This window comes from Poecile atricapillus, chromosome 4, assembly GCF_030490865.1.
Source record: "Poecile atricapillus isolate bPoeAtr1 chromosome 4, bPoeAtr1.hap1, whole genome shotgun sequence".
NCBI classification, from domain to species: Eukaryota; Metazoa; Chordata; class Aves; order Passeriformes; family Paridae; genus Poecile; species Poecile atricapillus.
In genome coordinates, this window is record NC_081252.1 from 46,799,997 (window position 1) to 46,819,292 (window position 19,296).

Here is a 19,296-nt window from a genome sequence, read left to right on the forward strand (position 1 = left end):
TAAACCCTATTTGAAGCTAAAGTAACATTTTGAAGTGTACCTTTGAAAGCAATCCATGATCCTGGCTATTAATCCCACAAGGGCAGATTTCCCTGTCATTCAGAGCAGCTCTCTCACTTTTCCCTTTAGGGCTTGGTGTAACATCAGTGACTGTAACCTGTTCTTGTGAAGCTGAATTCCCTAGTTTGTCCTCAATGCGGGGCCGACAACTCAAACTAAAAGATATCTCCTATATTGAATAGTTTAGTATGTTAGATTTTGAAAATGTGCTCTGACTTAGCATGCATTTTTAAGTTACAAACCTACCTACTTTATCTTGTCAAATAATGAAAACTAGTATCTAACAATATCTACTAAAGAGTGAAGACATTTTTAGTCATTCTTAGAATTTGCGTAACAGTAAAGCTCCATGTAGCAATTAACATTATACGACCAGAAGTATGCACTCTGCATGTAAAATATTCAAGCTGCATGTAAAGAGAGCTTAGATGCAAAATTAAGAGCCAAACAAAAAACTAAAAGTGCAAATTTTGCAAGTATTAAGACAAGTGCAAGTTTACATGGATACTTTTTAAAAAAACATACCTGTCTTTTTCTGCATTTTCCAAATTTAATTTTTTTTTAAGTTAAAAGTGCATCTTCCATGTCTATCATTTTATTTCTTTACAGGGATAGAAAGAGTTCTTTTAAAGCTAAAAATAATTACAAAAGCCTCTTAATGTTTTAACTGTTATTTCCAAGCAGGTAATTCTCCTTATCCATTGGACATTCAGTGTGCTAACTGGCCAGAAAGAGTACTTGCTCTCTGGTACCTTTCCTCAGTGTAATAGAACCAAAGACACAAAACTTATGTTATTGAAATGCCTTTATATCTACTACAAGATATGTTTACCATGTTTAAAAAAAAAAAAAAAGCTTTTACAAATAGAAAGGAAGATTAGACTGTTTATCTCAGTACTAAATTCAGAACACTTTTTTCTGAAGAAGTGCTCTTCTTTCCAAGAAATGAGAGAAACTTCTTTGTTAGGTCAATACTTCTATCATATCACTAGAAAGATGCTTGGACAATGGCCCACGAATGATACATTTCTAACACTCCCCTCACCCAACATCCAAAAATTTTCCCCACTAACAGAAACAAAACTAGAGATGAAAAATTGTATAGAAAGGTATTTCTTCCTACATCAAGTCAGTGAATTCTCTGCCAAAGTTCACATTTAATTCTTCATTGTACTTTGAAGAAAGAATAAAGACTTAAAAGATTCTTTAGATTGTTGTTGTGACAGAATCATTACTTTTTTTCTCATATTAAAAAGTCAATCCACACATGCATGGACATGTCCTGAATGGAGTGCTTGGGGATTTACTATTTTTTAATTTAACTGCAGTTTATGACACTATCATAAGACCCATGAAAAAAACCAAAATAAAGCCCTCATTTCTACCTTAATTACTAAAAGGCAGCTTACCGTGGTATCTGAAGCCTCAGACTGCACATCAATGTTTAGCGATGTGCTCTCACCTACAGAACCAGATCCCACAGCTGAATCTATAGTCCGAATATCATCCTCCTCATTTTCTCTAGCCTGAAATATTTCATTGGCACAAATCAAAAAAGCTATATAAGGGGGCAGTAAAAATGAATTATGGAAGGTACTACATACCAAAATCAACACCCTCAGTAGCACCATCAAAACATAAATGGTTAACTCCTAAAAAAAAGCTTACAGTGCAGAAACAAACATATTATGTTCTCAAACTTACAAGCATCTTTTGCAAAAATTTCAGATAGGATTTCTCCTGCTCTTTAAGGTCATCTATAAGGTGTGACAAACGCTCAACATTGGCCGATCTTTCATTTTTCTCTACAAGATCATCCCGCATGGAGCTGGCCTTAGCAATATAGTCGCGAATCTGAACTAGTCTGCTCACAATCTGCAAAGACACTAAAGTTACTGAATGCATTCAGCTACAACTGCAACGTATTCAATGCACAAGACAGTGATAGCAACAGCAAAAGAGTAATGAAAGGGGGACATGTTAGTATTTTCACTCCTATGAGTGACTTCACTCCTCCTCAAGTGGTTAAAAATCAACAGCCTTTGTAAGAATAGATTTGTGCATGCGGGAAGTTGCAAGGCTGAAGCACAGCCAACACAGGCTAAAACACAACTGAGCTCATCAAACAGGAAAATTGTCAACTGTGAGAGCACTTTCTGAAACCACATAAAAGAGAACCAACCTCTAAAATGAAAATCATTATTACTTCTGTTATCAACAAGCAGATTTCTAAAGAACAGTAGATAATTAACTTTGGTTTTAGATTTTCTCCAAATTTCAGAAGAGTAGGAAGTTAAATATTTCCAATAAAGATTTATACTCTGAAGAAATTTAGAAAGCAGCCCTGAAGATTAAGAGACAATATTTTGTAGACTTTATAGGCTGTGTAAATACCTGGCTACTATCCATCGCTTGTTCTTGCCTTCCATCTTCTTGAGCAGACACTTGACAATTTGGCAAGAAATCCTTGCTCAGAGCAGCTCCAAACTCTTTACATTGTGCTGATACCCCACCTTCCTTTTTTTGGGAACCTGAGGTAGGATCTTTGCTTTTGTTAGTGTTAATCTGCAGTGACAGGAAGTTGAATGGTTTTTTGCTTTCATTAAGTTGACGTTTGTTATTAGCAGCCGTTGCCCTGCCTTGAGAATCACTTCCAATGCTTCTCTATATATAAACAAAACAAAGAACAGTTACTTTATTTTTTCATCCCGTATGTTCTCAACACTGTTTTGTTTCCCTCCTTGTATTACTATTTCTACAGTATTATGAGACTGATTTTAAAGTTACCTAATCAGTCACCAACTGGCCAAAAGCTGAAGACAGTGCCTTCAGTGGTAAAAAAAATTATTTTTTTACCATGAAGTTTTCAGAAAGCAAATCCATCCTCCCAGGACAACAAGAAGCAAAAACGTTCTGTAGATTCTCAGAATTTAGTTCCTCATTTTTGCTGTGACCTCAACCTTTACTGTAGTGAAAGGCATTCTACTTCTCCAGGTACATTTGAGAAAAGAACAATAATAAAAGAGTAACATATTCCTATGCAGAATATAATACCTCAAAAATTCAGCTTTTCTTTAAAACCCTGTGAATAGAAATGGTTTGTCTCAACATACATTTGAGGAGGAAGTTATGCCCAGCCTTTAAACTGTAAGTCAACACAGTGAATCACACCAGAAAGAATCTTCACAACCAGAGAAATTAGCAACAACCTTTGGTAAAAATGAACTAGCCTTTGTTCTGAAATTGTTATGCCTTGTTCAAAAATAATTAATCCCTCATACTTTTCCTTTGTTTTGGACAAGGGAAGGATAAATACGCTGTATTTCCTGAAAAGTAGTCATGGCTCATGAATTTGTGCCATAAAATTCTCTACTCTACTGAGGAGCAGTTTTTAATGATAGTCTTCTGCTTAATCCACAAGGGTAACAATGTTTATGATCACAAACTGGCAGTTCAAGAACAGACTTTCAAAATAAGGTAACAGCTACTTTCAAGTAGCACACAAGTCCGATGAGTAAGAAACACTGCTCCAAGGACACAGTAATTTGTTAATGGCTGAGAGCAAGAAAGTGAAGACAGCTAGCACACAAACAGAGGAAAGCCATGATCCTGAACTTTGCCTTGTTTTCTGAAGTTCAAAACCAGAATTTTGATTTGCTTGTCATGGTGCCTATAAGGTTTTTTACCTTGATCACTTATGATTCTTTACTCATCTGTCACTTTATTAGGAGTTTACTGAATACACTTTGGAGTTTACGTATCTCTAGTGGGAACAAGTAATCACACAAACCTGATCCAAATCACTGAAGTTTATTCTTTGTTTAAGCCTTTCTAGTTCAGCCTGCTCTGGAACAGACATCTGAGTCATGTATCGAGCATGAGGAAAGCTATGAGAAGTTCTGCTCTTCCGTCGTTCTATTCCAGGTGAAGATTCTGGAGATATGTCATTAGTAAGTCTTGTTTCACCTTCCCCACTAAGCTTTTTCTTGTTTTTTTCTGAAGATCTGTTTGCTTTCTTCTGTTGACCTCCCCAGTCCTTAAGTGGAAGGAGAACAAAAAATTTTATTTGTCATGCACACAGACAAAAAGCAAATGTTTGCATTCAGTGAGAGAGTTTACCTCCATTTTAGAAGTGAAAATAGCAAGCCACATTGAAATATGAACCAAGTTTTCTAGAGCAAACGTCACTTAACAAAATAAAATTTTCTCCACTGCATAATTAAAAATAGTTAGTCAGGAAATTTTAAATCCATTTCATCATAAATGCATTCCATTAATTTCAAATGAAGCTCAAGTTGTATTTTTCTTCTTTGCTGGGAGCTCTTTCACGAGTTCAGAACTTTTAAAATTATTGCTTTCACTTTCATGTCACCTACAATGCTTTTGTGTCTAGCTACTTTATTTACTCAAAATGCTTGCCACAGATACCTCTAGACCTCACAATCTCTGAATTATACCCACTGCTTGCTTACATCTACCTCAAGTTTTCCAGGTAAAGCTGTACTGGATGCAAAGCCCTGCATGATGAGGCAACTCCAGCTAATGTACAGCACCTAATGGCAACAGAAATAAAAGAATAATTTTACCGTGTTGTTCAGCCGGTCGTCAAGGCTCTCATTGCTCCAGCTGGGCAAGTCCTGATCATTCATGCCTTCTTCAAAGGGACCACCTCCTGTTGCCATGACAAGCGATCAATAAAAGCAATCTATGAGAAGGAGTTGAAAGAAATGTGCTGTATTAAAATCAAGTCTCCATAGACTATTTTAAAGATTCATGATCTGAGAAGACAATTACATATGCATTATAAGATGCAAACACAAAGCTGTTTAGGAAACTAAACCCCATTTCCTACCTTGTGTGACTAGAAATGTATCAATGAGAAGAACACAGATGAAAAGATAAAGAAATAGTAGTTGTGGTTTTGAGATTTTTTAACCTGATCTATGAAAGAAAGTTTGGGGTGGTTTTTTTTTTTGAGACTTTCAATTTTCCTCACTTTAAAACAAACTATACAGTGCTCAGAAAGGTTGCTTTGTAATTCATAAAGCCTACACTTTCAGGCCCAAGGTGACGTCTATTTGATACAATAAGTGACTTTGGAGACCCGGTATGTCAAACTTTCACATTCATTTTAATACTGAGATGATAACAGAGTACTGAATGGCATACTTGAAAAAATACAAGGAAAACTGACGTCAGTAAAAGGATTTTTACTTTCATTACCAAGCATTATGCTATTTAAGTAGTGAACGACCTGCCACTTACATTATACTTTCTACCAAAACCAAACAAAATAACACGGGTTTCATAGAGCTTTGCTGCTCTCCATTAGTGCCACTCTGTGCAATAAAGAAACTTAAATGTTCAAAGTTTTCATTTTCACTTCTTGTTTTGACATTAGAAATAAAAAAAAATTGTTGAAGTTTAAAGATCAGAAAAAGTATTCCTTTACGAGAGTAACATTAGATTAGTTTGTTCCAACTATATTTGCTAAGTGCTGCTGGCACAATTCCACTGCAGAAAGCTACAAACTTTACCTATGAAGAATTGTAACAGATGCAGAAGAAAAGTCTTGCAGAGATTTGATTTTTCCAGCTCATATCCACTGCTATGTTAGGACATAATCCTAAACTTAACTGAAAAAATAAAAATATAAGTCCATAGGAACCACTTTCTCAACATTTTACTGCAACTATCCACTACTAATTTTCACAGAGTGCAGGTGAAGAAATCACCCAAAACTAAAGATTAGGAAGTATATAAGAAGTTTGTTGGTTTTTTTTCAGTATCAGTTCCAGAAAAGGAAACAGATTAATCTTGAACTAAGTTTAAAAGCTGTCCTAATATACCTATCTTGCTTAGGTACAGGATTCAATCAAAATCACACAGTACGGCTCTCTCAGTAGGCACACCTGCACAAAACAGTATTCCTATGCAAACATAGCCTATTACTAAATCATAAAGGAAATGGGATCTACGAGGCATGCTCCTCAGACCATAACCACATCTCCACTCAGCAGTGTGCCAGCCTAGGTCATGATAACGCCGTTAGGAGTCACTCTGCCTCTGCATCTCACAACCACGATCATAAGATATGTAGAACAGGTGTAAGTGCCTGCTACTTTGGGAACTTTGCCCTTCTGTCCCTGCACAAGAACTCATACTGCCTTCTTCATCCCAACAGAAGTGCCCATTAGGCCATGCAACCAGAGGCTACCACCTATGAACTAGATGGCCAAAAAATAACACCAGAATTAAAAAACAAACAAACAAACAAACAAAAAGACACGTTTAAGAACAAGATAAACTTCCTGATGTGCCTAACTTTATGACTATACAAAAACTGTATGTTTCTTCTGTGCAGCTTTCAGGTAATCTGTCTAATTCAATTAGAAAATTAGAACACAATGCCCTTTCACATTTTATTTTTATGTATAAACACAAGCATACTATAAAAAATTCACAGGTAACCTCATGCTAAAATTTACAAGCGTTCAAAGCAAATGCCCAATTATCAGTTTAAAAATAGTCATGATTTCAAAGAACATTCTTCAGTTACAGATAAACTGTTCAGCTTTGTAGATGCAAGACCCAACAGACACTGTATCCTGACCTATGTCACTGAGCATAATGAGGAAGATTAGAGGCCATCTGGGTTTACAGTCCAATTCTGTAAGCCCTTTCCTCATCATCATGTTATATAATTCTACCAAAACCATAGCAAAAGTAGTTTTTCTCTACCTTCCACTGCAAAAAGAAGTGGCAGTATTAATCTTTACATAATACAAGTACCTATTCACATTCATTTCTTTTGAAATTTTCACAAAACCTGTCTCAACTATCTTTGCTGTAGGAGACTCTCATTACCTCTGAAGTAAATTTACTGGTCCAGATGGAATATTCTGAATAACAGGACTCTCAAACAAGGAGACTGGGCATACACCAACATGCACTAATGATTTTGGGGCTAAAAAATAACAGTATCTTCATTATTTCCACAAAGTGGATTTTAGAGTGCTCTAACAGAACTGTGCCACTCCCAAAAAGAAAGTTTCTAAACATTCCTATTATAGTCTTTGATACCTCCAAATGAACTATAATCAAGTTTAAGATCAGACAGCTCTGATGGTATTTTACCTCTTTAACTCAGTTGAAAAACACAAAGACGTTCAGTTACGTTTTTTTCTTCCTTCACATGAAGCTGTGCTTTCCACCTCCACATATACCTTTCACATTTTGCATTTTTATTTTGATTTCATTTTACCAGCTATTTCTATAAAAAATCCACTTCTAAAAATTTTTCTATCTTCCCATTATCTACCTGTCTATCTACAGTAACCCATTGCCAGTTTCAGGTTATTGCAAGTCATAGGATCCGTTATAAAAGCTTGAGCATGTGCCTACTGCCTTATAACATTTTTCAGGGATTTGAGAAAAAAAAGACTTTCAAGTCTACCTTCTACAGAAATACTAACTTCAGCTAACATGTAGGATTACAGGCAAAACATGTAAGATTAGAGTCAAAACATTCCACACATGTAATAGCAATATGTAGATTGCACAGAAGAAACACTATTTAACATGCAAGCAAAACAAAGCCACGTACTTCAAAAGGCTTCTTTTTCTACAGTAAAGATGCTCTTGAGAATTTTTCCTATAGCGTTAATGTGAACTCAAAAGCTCTCTAGCGCACCTAATATTGCAAAGAGAAAACTTTTGACAATTAAAAAAAACCTAAACGTTACACAGAAAGTCACAAAAAGCCATCACAACACCATAAATGCTAAAAATAAGGCCAAACATTTCTTTTAAGTTTAGTAATGCCCTCACTGGGCATTAACTCCTTAAAAGCAAACCATACAGTATCAGCACACAGGAGCAATCAACAGAGCAAATTCTCTCCAGCCGCACCGGACAGCGCTCACACGAGCCGCACACTCACACACCCTGGCTAGGGGCGGTGTGCCCGGCACTTCCAGCTTCCAGCGCCGGGGCCTTCCCAGATCCCGCAGGGTCTGCCGTCCCGACCTACTCCGATACCACAGCGGGCGCCGAGCCCAGGCCCAGCGGGTCCCGTCGGCGCCAACGGGGCCGGAGGAGGGAGCGACGGCCCGGCGGAGAGAGCGACGGCCCGGCGGAGAGAGCGACGGCCCGGCGGAGAGAGCGACGGCCCGGCGGAGAGAGCGATGGCCCGGCGGCTCTGCCGGCCGCGCCGTTCGCTGCCTGAGGCGGGAGAGGCGCTCCCGGCCCGGGGGCGGCGGGCGCAGATCCCGCTCCCTCTCCCGGCGCCAAACCCCTGCTCAAGGCGCCTCCACTGCCGCGAACGCGGCGGCGTCTCCTTGGAGAGCGGATAACGCGCCCTGCCCTGTGTGAGGGGCGCGGCCCACACAGCCCGCTGCCACCGCACGGTTTCCCCGCCGCTCCGGACCTGCCTTCGAGCCCGCTGCCTGCTCCGAGCCCCAACCCTCGCGGGCCGCCGCCCTGCCCCACCGCACCAGCGCGGCCCAGCCGCCAGCAGGGGAAAGGGACGGAGAAGGGGCAGCACGCCGCGCGAGGGGCAGGAGAAGGCGGCTCACCCCGCGCCGGAGGGGAGGTCACCCGTTCTGGCTCCTCCTCCACCGTCGGCCACCACGCGCGGGGCCCGGGCTGCCCGGACGAACGTTTCGTCTTCGGGCGGCGGAGGAGCGCCGCGGCTTCGCTTCGCACGACGCGGCGGGACAGGGCTGGCGAAGGCGCTCACAGCGCTCCTGCCTCAGCTACCGCCGCCATCTTGGCCGCCACTCCGCCGGCGGCGCGGGGGGCGGTCCCTGGCGGACGGACACGGACACAGACACAGACACAGACACAGACACTCACCGTTACCTGGTAACCTCCGCCCGCTCAGGCCCTTCCGCACTGCGCGCGCCTCGCCCGACCCGGACAGCGGGGCGCCCGAGGATCCCCGCGCAACCGCCGGGGCGGTCGGGAGAGGAGCGGTGGGCGAAGAAACTCCAACTCCCAGCGTGCATTGTGCGGGGAGCGCGACGCCCCCGGGGCCGGCGGCTATGCCCCCTGGGAGTGGTAGTTTCCCACTCAGGGCTCGGCTCCGCCCCGTGACAGGACGGGTGCAGCCAGTGATGTTGTGCGGCCGGCGGGGAGTTGCTGAGCGTCTTTTTTTCTTACAAAATAAAATACGGAAACGGCGGCGCACTCTGTCAATGCTTTTTCCTGATTGGAAGACGAGTGAAAAATCACGTCGAAACCCTAAGGGTGCACAAGGATCAGCTCTTGCCCTCGTTCGGAGCAGTATCGACTACTCTGTTCCTGTCAGCCTTCGGCGTGTTTTGCTCCTTGATTTGTGGCACGGAGTTTACTCATCTAGGTTCTTTATACTTTCCTTTGGGGAAAAAAATATAAATAGAGGGTTTTTCATTTAAAAACAATAGCTGTACATAAAAGCCCGTGTGCTGTGCTTGGTATTTAACCGAAGCTGTTATTAGAAGCACAGAATATGCTGAGTAGGTAGCAACCCTGGTGCTGCACAGGACACCCCAAGAGCCACACCATGGACCTGACAGTGTTGTCCAAAGTCTTCTTGAACTCTGTCAGGCTGGTGCTGTGACCACTTCCCTGGGGAGCCTGTGCCCAACCACCCTCTGGATAAAACACTTTTCCTAATCTAACCTAAACCTCCCCTCGTGCAACCTCAGGCCATTCCCTGGGCCCCAGTCACTGGTCACCACAGGGAAGAGATCAGTGCCTACCCCTCCTTTTCCCCTCAGGAGGAAGCTGTTGGTCCTACAGGGGACTGGGCTTGGATAACACACTCTGGATTTCTATTTCAGTGAACCTCGTATCATTTCTATGACTTTCATTTGGGGCAGATGGTCCTTTGCCAAAATAGAAAAGCCCAGCATTTTCAGCATCTCCATTACACTGAGTTTCTAAAGCAAAAGCATTTAACATTCACATAGGCCTCATAACTGATCCTGCTAGGGAAACATTCTATAACATGGAAATGTAGTTGGTCCCCATCCCATAATCGGACTTACACTAATTTATTTTGCTAAAGAGAAAAAAAAACTTTTTTTTTTTGCTATGCCTTATTAAAATACAGCTCCCTCATTCCTATTGCTTTCTGCAGAAAAAAAAAATCCAAACCCAAACAAACTTACATAAAAAAAAAATAATATTTTGTTAAGGAAACAAAAATCAAATTGACTGTAGTATGCTTCAGTAACAATAGAGTATTTTAGTGTACTCCTGTATATGTCATAATTGTGTGTTTTCCTTAGCACAGTATGAGCTTACAGCATATAAGGTACTTCAGGATACTCTGAATCCTGTTTGACATTTGGAGGATGATTTTTCTCTTATTTTCTGCTCTTATTCTGGAATTGGCTGCAAACTTGCTAGTGTGAGTTTTTTTCTTTTTGTTTGTTTATTTTAGCAATGGTTCCTCACTACTTAGCAGTTATTTTTCATTTGGGTTAGAGAATTCAAAAAGATACAACAGGCATGAAGGAATCGTGGCTTACACTGCAAGAAGCATTATTTCCAGTAGGTGGTTCTCCACAACTGCTGTAAAATAACATCTCAGCATTTGGGAATGATTACATGGCAAAACTTATATGGCTTAAAGAATGTCTTGTTAACTAAATAAAATAAATATTTTTTTTTTTTCGGGGGGGGGGGAAGTCCTATATCAATGCTAATGAGCCTCTAGACAGCAACTAAACTCCCCTACAAAGGGGGGTTATAAGCACTTCCCTCAGCAGACATGCTAATGAGTGCATCCTCACAGGAACTGAATGGATTATCTTTGAGATAGCCCAATTTAATTAGATTGAAAGCCATGTCAGAGACGTAATTATATTCTCCTTACACAACTCATGGTTGTATCTTGTTAATTTTACTTTATCATTCTGAAGTGAAAGAAAGCAAACAAAATACAGGCATGTAAGGACTGGAGACAAGAAGTGAAAGATTAATGTTTTACTGAGACAGGGAAGACGTGAAAAGCATCTGGGGAGAGAGATTTTGAAAGGCCCTGAAACAAATATAGTAATTAATCGAGCATTTGGTTCAAGCAGGAGTTGTCCATTATCCCCCTGATTTTATGACAAAGAGGTTTTTGCAAAATTTAAGCTGGCCAAAATTTATCAGTCTACCATAACATGGTTACACACTGACTACCAAGTTACTATACTAAAGGTATGTTTTCTTTCTTTGCATAACTTTAGATTGGATAGATCTTTTAAGGCATTAACAAGGAATTTCAAGTTGATTTATATAGGAAGATGAAGTGTCCACTTAACCCTATGAGGTCTGATAACAAGTTAAGCAGATGTAAACGGAGAAGCACAGGCATTTAAGACCACAAAGCCAAGCTTTAGGCTTGTTCAAGATTCACCAATTTAATACTAGTGAAGAAACTGGAACAAAAAGGAAATAATTTTTCATGATCCTCTTCAGCAAAGCAGTCATTGGAAACAGTAAAGGAAAGAGGAATACCTGGAAGATAGGTAGTAGCTAACTTACTCAGATCCCAGGAAAAATCTCGGATGAAGAATGGACGGGATCCCCATCGTAAACCTTTTCCACATCCTTAAGGGTGCAAAAAAGTAATCATCCTGGTACTGCTGTTATCTCGCCAATCTGTAATATTTGCTATTATATGCACTCCAGGTATCACAAATGCTGCCCTGCCTAGAAGCCCTAAGACCACATTTTTCTCATTGTCCTCTTTGAAGTCAGATTCCATTAAAAGCTATTTTTAAAACTATTTTAAAAGAGGTTTATGTAGCACAGAAGTTGGCAAGGTTATGAGTATTATTTCACTCTTTAGAAATTAAATAAATTTTCATAAACAACATACAAATAGGGTTTAATCTGCATGTCCCTCTATGTTTTTTAATTCAACATTATATTTGATACATTGTACTCTTAATTATACAGACCATTTTTTTCTTTTTTTTCCTCTGTTTGTATTCTGTTAGTATCTCTGGTTTATTCCTTAGCTAAGGAGATAATCCAAGAAGAAACAAAATACTTCAGTTGTTCTGAAGTGACAGATTTGACTTAACCAGGTATATCTGCAGATTCTTCAGAAAAGTGAGTAGGAACAAACTTTAAATCACAATATCTTGGGTGGTTGTTTTATATGACAATATTGTCTAGCCACTTAGACATTATTTAGATTTCTGGAGTCACAATGTAAATATGTGCTACATTGAACAAATAAGTGAATTAAAAAGTGAGCAAGAAAAAAATGAAATTGTGATACAGCTTAAAAATACCACATAATTTTTTATCTCTAAATTGATTTAAAGAACAAGAATATGAAAGAAATAAGACTTCACTACACATACAGAAATGATCAGAACCAAGAATTCTCATTTGAAAGTAAAATGCTAAGAGGAAAAGATTGTATTCCTTCCTATTTTTTTGCTTTCTAGCTAGCAATCTGCAATGTATCTGGTATCAGTCACTCCTGTATATTCATAAGTGCTTTCTCTACACTGTATGGCTTCAGTATGTTGAAGACATACCAATGTTAAAATAGTTATCATATAAATGCTACAGTGAATTCTTGAAAGCCACTTAATGTTTTTCCATATGTGTTTATATTTCTTTAAATGGGAAGAGATCGCTGAAGTTGTGGGTCATTTTACAGCCACTAAGCAGTTAGCAAACATCCAAGCCACAAAAAGAAAAAATTCCAAATAATTATGTGGCCTTCTGTTCATAATCAATTGTGCTGACTTCTAAGAAAAAGAAGTTTTTATAAGGAGTTCCACTGTAGCTACACAGAGTTGATTAATTTTACGATGCTCTGCATTTTATCCTCTGGCAATAATGCTTTTGAAATAGATATTTGCTTTTGTGATACCAGTGTAGCAAGTATGGAAATAACCAAGTATGATGGCCTTGCAAGTCCAGTGACTGTATGCATACATACCTATATATATGCAAGGATTTAAATTAGAGTAATTTTGAGAGGTTTTAAATAACTTTTTAATCTAAGTCTTTCTGACACATTCCTAATTAAATTACTTTCCTAATTCCTTTATTTTTCTGATGGTAGAGATTTGGTACTATGTGGTTCTAGTTATACTGTTGATTAGGGCTGGTACAGATGGACAACAATACTAAATTGATCAATACCAAGGAAAAGGGATTATTTAGTGTACCTTTCCAAAGACATTCCAGACTTTTCAAAAAGAAGAATATAGGAGAAGGATGTCTTTGAAGAGGGCAAAAGGAAAACTGAGGCCAGCAGGAAGCTTCCAGTGTAAAGAAGGCAGAAGAAGGTGGGATATGTAAGCTGTTCTTCTAAATAAGGCAGAAGATTATGGGCCATGTTCTTTTCTTGGCACTCACACTAAGATCTTGAGCAGGTCACTTTGCCAGATACATTTCCTCACAACACAGTTTAATTAGTATTTTTTGTTATTTTGAGTGTGATGAATAGAAGACAAACACCAGCAATGGAACTAACTGTGAGAATTTGGGTTTTTTAGTATTACTGTGGGCCTTCTCTGAGTCCACTCTTTTTCTATATTCTGCAAAAATGTGTACAGACCTAGTTGTTTGTTAAGTCTTTAACTCTGTGATGTGTTCCATCTATGCTAGTTGCACTGTCTTTGCTACTGCCTATTGGAAAAGGTGGAAGGGACTGCTCATTTTTCATTTCTAATAAGAATTGGGAATTTTCTTCCCATATTTGGTGTTTGATAAAATAATGTCTAAATATGTTGAATTTACTGGTCTTATTATTCATGATAATGATATGTTGCTCATTTCTATATTATATATCTGAAATGACAGATTATGAGATTACTAAATTATGCACCTGTTTCTTAAAACACTGCACAAAAATGAGGTAAGTTATTTAAAAACTTGGATTTATTTTTTGTATATTTTATCTAAACATGAAAAAATAAGCTGCCTTCATTCTGTTTCTTCAGAATAGGTAAGAAGTTCTTTCCTGCTTATCTCTTGATCTCATTAGGGAATTGCATTTATTGATGTAACTTTTCAAATTGATCACGTGATTATGTAACTTTTAGAGATCATATACTTAGGAAACATATATACAGGTTGAAATAATAGGCCCTGGTCACTATGTGCACTGTTTGATGAATATATAAATATGGCAAAATCTTCATAAGTTTATCGATGGATAGCTGTACTTTTGGTGCAACTTGTTTCTACCACTGTTTTCATTAGGATTGTAACAAACATTTTGAAGACAGCATGCTAAAAAATTGAAGAAATTTTAAATATTATGAAGCTTCATATTTGTCCAAATGTAAGCAAAGTAGTGTCTTGTAGGACTCTGACTCATCTGACACTGAAAAAGTAAAATATTACTAATAATCAATATAATGAACAAAGTGGAAGCTGAAATACAGGAAGAAAGAAACAATGTCCCAGACCAAGACAAAAAAATCAGTAACCCTCAGCAAATAGTAGTAACTAGGTGGAGAATTGGAATAGTGGATAATGATCCTGCTTTCTTCTGTGGATTCCTGTTGTGTTTGGTACAAAAGAACTTCTTAATATAGTTCATATACTTCCCCGTGAATAAGTGGAATTCCCTCGAGGAGGTCAGTCATCAACATCTCATGAACTTTAGGGATTTGTACTGCCAAGAGCATGTCATTTTAAATTTGATCTTGTTTCATAGCTATTCTAATATTCTTGTACAAGATTATTGTATGTAAATGAGACAGTACACTAAAGAAAGTGGCTGTCACTTGACTGAGTAGGACTCAGTTAAACTGATACAGATTATTTCAAAGGAATACTGAAATTCCAAATTGCTTTAGGAAGAAGAAATCCACAGAATCTATTAATGTAGAAGTAAGTATGATAGGCTCTGGTTTTTATTAGGTGTCTCTAAAGAAACATAAAATATTAACAGCTAGTAACTGTTTGTAACTTTTAAAAGCTTAAATTTTTTACAGCAGTCCAAACTGTTGATTAAATCCAGTGTAGCTTTTTATCATTTTATTATCTTGGATATGTGGATCATCTCTTATGTAAATACAGTTGAAGTGTAATGTTGAACAATCTAAAGTAACTCCACTTAAGCAGATAGGATTGTGCTCACTTTCATCAGTAGCCTGCTCTTGGAAGGCATTTAACATCCATAAGCTTTACAATCCCCCACAGCATTATGTGTGTGAGTCTCGTACACAATGCTTTTATTTGTAGAATACACTTAAAAAGAGAAGATATAATAGCATGTGATAAACAGGCACATTAGGATAAATTAGGTAAATTAGGATAACTGCTTAACTGGATTTCCTTGAAAAAACAACATGCAATTCTTAAGCCAGTCTATAAAAAAATATACACCTTTGGAAAGAAGGCTGCTTTAAAAACATTAACATGCAGAGTTTTTTAGTCATAAAGCCAAGTTTGGCTTATCTTTTATTTCAGCTTTGTTCTGTTTCAGAAACAACATATTGGTATGGGAGCCCCCATATCATTACTATTTCATATAAAAAATCCCCCAAAGTTGAGTTTACCTAGACATCATGTTTTTGTAGAGCTGGTTAGGATGGGCTTTGGGGTTGTTTCTTTATTTGCTTTTACCCCTCAGGAAAAAGAGCCTAGCATCGAAGTTATAAAACCAAACATCATATTCTATTTCAAAGTATTTTCAATTTATTATTATAACAACTTAGCACATTTGAAAGACCATTTCTTACGGTGGATGTACAGTGCTGGAGGCACATTTTCAAATATATAATCTCAGCAAATCCTAGAATGAAATACATTACATGTTGTCAATTTTGTTCCTAGAATTACACAAATGAAAACAATACAAAGAAGAGCATAAATGAATTAATTTATAACAGATAGAATAAAAGTACATTTTGACAAACACAGTTACCATGTTGTGGTTGTACAATCTTTGACCCTTCCATATTTCTATAATGACAGTTGAAGGTTATTTAAAACTTTCCTGAATAAAAATCATACACATCATCTATAAAGGTTATACCTTTTCTCATTTTTAACACCTGTGTAACAACCCAGAAGGGAAGAATCCATGGTTCCTTGAAAGCTTATTGTATGCTTTCAACTTCTTTTGAGTCTGAATGATAACAAATCATATTACAAATACATTATCTTGCATTTGCTGATTTTACAGTCATGGCATCATTAAATAAGTTGGCTTGGAAGGGACCTTAAAGATAATCTAATTCCAACCTCTCTGCCATAGGCAGAGGCACTTTCCACCAGACCAGGTTGTTCAAAGCCACATCCAACCTGAACTTGAATACTTCTAGCAATGAGGCATCCACAGCTTCTCTGGGCAGCCTGTTGCAGTGTCTGACCACCCTCAAGTAAAGATTTTCTTCCTAATATCTAATCTAAACCTGTTCTTTATTCAACTTAAAGCCATTAGCCCTTGTCCTATTTGTACATGCTGGTGAGAAAAGTTTCTCTCCAACTTTCTTGTAAGCTACCTTTAGGTACTGGAAGGCTGCAATGAAATCCGCCTGGATCCTGCTTTTCTGCAAGCTGAATGACCCCATCTCTCTCATCCTGTCTTTGCAGAACAGGTGCTTCAGCCCTCTGATTGTCTTTGTTGCCTCCTTTGGGCTTGCTCCAACAGAGCCATGTCTTTCCTCTGCAGGCTGGCCTATGAGCTGGATGCAATACTCCGTGGGGTATTATTATGAGAGTGGAGTAGAGATGCAGAATCACCTCCCTTGACCTTCCAGCTATGTGTGTCTTGATGCAGCTTGGGATTCCATTTGTTTTCTGGGCTGCAAGCACAGGTTACTTAGTTTTTCATCCAATAAGCCCATCTCTTAAGATCTGCCCTCATTCCACCCATTGCCAGCTGGTATCCATGTCTGGGATTGCCTTAAATTGTTAAACTTCTGTCAGATTAAAATACCTGGAGAGGTACTTAGCTGAAAGTGCTAATATAATAGAAAAAAAGACTACTGATTTCTTGTCCTAACTTTTTCTTTTAAACATAAAAAAAAAATAAAAAAAATATGTGTATATAGTGGGTATAATACAACTGAATAGTTTTACTTTGATTGGAGGAAGTATAAACATCTTGATTTAGTAGAAGTGAAAACCAGCATTTTATCCTTTATATATACTCTATGAAAAAATTATTGAAAGGTTATTAATGATCCTTGCACTGTTTTCCTTTATTTCAGTGCAAATCCTTCAAAGAACAGCAGATCTGAATACCTGTGTGAACAACCAGTATTTACTGACCACATTAAGGTCTCTGACATCGTAGAGCCTCAGATCTCACTTAGTGAATTTCTTAAAAGGGACAAAGATTCTTTTATGTACCCCGAGTCAGATGCATGGTAGCAAGTATCAGCAAGATATTCTTCAAGACATAAAAACAACAGAAATTTTACTGACAGTCTTCATAAAATCAGGGAACTTAGGCAAAAGTTGAAAACTACATTCAATCAACATAAAGCATTTCACAAAGCAATAACTTAGCAAACTCTAAGCCCATTTAACCAAAACTCCAACCCACCTGATTTTAAGTTACTCAAACTTTGAGAAGAGGGAATTAGGGGAAGAAGAAAGCAAAAGGGAGAGGAGATACAGAAAATAACATAAATAGCTACTACTCCTGGTTCCATCAGTGTTTCAGCTGATCAAAACCTAAGGGAGGTAGGGTCAAGACAATATGTGTGCCTTGTGCTCTGGCTTAAGTACATTTTGGCTTTCCTGGGCCCTTTCCCCAGGTGGGACTTCTGGACTGGTAGCCACTCAGGAGCTGGGTTGAGGTCTCCAGGGGCAAACCGTGGAGCATGGCCTCTGGTTTGCCAGGGATTGGCAGTCCCTGTAGGGGCTGGGAGACAGGACCCAGGGATGCGGTGTGTGGAGCCTTGCCAGGGCAAGACTTGGTCTGCCCCTTTCCCCATACACGGGCCTGAAATGTTTCAAACCAGCCATCTCCTCCAGTCTCTCACAAACATTTGCCAGTTTTCAGTATTGAATGTATTCAACAGGTCTAAAAAGACATTTCTCTCTTCCTTTTTGTGCTTACATGATGTCCATTTGTAAATTCTTTGAAAGTCTTGTATTTAGTATGTTTATTTTTACAAAACCATACTGATGAAGGGTAGCATATAGACTTCTTGAATAATACAAATCTCTGACTTGGCACTGTGTATAATTCTTGTTTAACTGAACCATGGTCATGTATTTTAGCCATCTAGTCTTTGTTTAAAGCCCTCGAGTGATGGACAATCTACTTATAAACCTCTATAAATTGTTTATTTTATTTTATTTTATTTTATTTATTTATTGTTAAAAATCCAACTGTAAAATGCCATACCTTTTTTCCACTTTCTGAATTCAGAGCCCACCCACTGAGTAACTATTGGTTAGGAATCACACTATGAACACGTATGTCCCTCCTTGAAACAGTCATTAGTCATAGTAAGATTCTCAGTAAAATTATCTGCTGAATGATTTTGAATTTTTGAGTGATTCTTAGTGTAGGTCTGTGGACATGATTTTCTGAACCTGAGAGAGTTTCAGGCTCTCAGGGGCTGATATATTCCCAAGGAAAAGTCTTTTGGGAACTTTTTCTCTCAAGGACTGTTGTGAAAACGAGGTTTTGGTTTCTCAAAATAATGTTAAAGATGTTCTGAGAGTGTTTTTCTCTTGTCCCACCAATGGGATAAGGGAGGCGTTGTTCCTTGTACCAATCAGGTTAACCTGTATTGGAACACTTTATAAAAAGGGTTGAAACCCCGAAATAAAGGCTTTTGCCTCCTGAAATAAACCTCTGGCTGCTGTGTGTGATTGAACCCTTGCTTCATACTGCATGCTCACTAGCAACATAGGTCTCTCAGGAGTAATTTACTGTAATTAAAGAATATTTGAAATTCAGAATATGAATTTAATTAGTGGATGTAATGTGATGAGTAAAGAAAAATACTGCCAGGTAACCAGGTTCCAAAAGATGCACCAGAAATTATTCTGAGGAAGTGTGCAACAAGTCTTCAATATGAGGTAAGTGAAGGGCAATACAAGACCCTGAGATTAGCTCAGTTGGTCTGAGTATGGGTGCTAATAATGCCATGGCTGCAGGTTGATCCCTGTATGGGCCATTCACTTAAGAGCTGGATCCTTGCTGGTCCCTTTCTACTTAGAACATTCTCTGATTCTGAAAAAAGATGGAGAGAGACCACTTACCAAGGCATGTAGTTACAGGACGAGAGAGAAGGACTTTAAACTGAG

General features: G+C 38.5%; 1 protein-coding gene across 16 annotated transcripts in view; it reads right to left on the bottom strand.

Annotated features, from left to right (window-relative positions):
• PCM1 (pericentriolar material 1) overlaps window positions 1–9,049 on the bottom strand; it is a 41,620-nt gene extending 32,571 nt beyond the window's left edge. For 4 of the 16 annotated variants that reach the window (XM_058837742.1, XM_058837744.1, XM_058837746.1 and 1 more), the window contains exons 1-6: window positions 8,637–8,862; window positions 4,647–4,765; window positions 3,851–4,096; window positions 2,455–2,724; window positions 1,765–1,935; window positions 1,470–1,586 (exon numbers count right to left, since the gene is read on the bottom strand). In XM_058837742.1, the coding sequence (XP_058693725.1) occupies window positions 1,470–1,586; window positions 1,765–1,935; window positions 2,455–2,724; window positions 3,851–4,096; window positions 4,647–4,742 (900 nt within the window). In that variant the 5' untranslated portion in view covers window positions 4,743–4,765; window positions 8,637–8,862. Of the gene's footprint in view, window positions 1–1,469; window positions 1,587–1,764; window positions 1,936–2,454; window positions 2,725–3,850; window positions 4,097–4,646; window positions 4,766–5,597; window positions 5,697–8,006; window positions 8,864–8,916 lie in introns of those variants that run through there. The other 12 variants (XM_058837740.1, XM_058837738.1, XM_058837739.1 and 9 more) reach the window with 12 other exon arrangements.
• Between the last annotated feature and the right edge of the window lie 10,247 nt (window positions 9,050–19,296).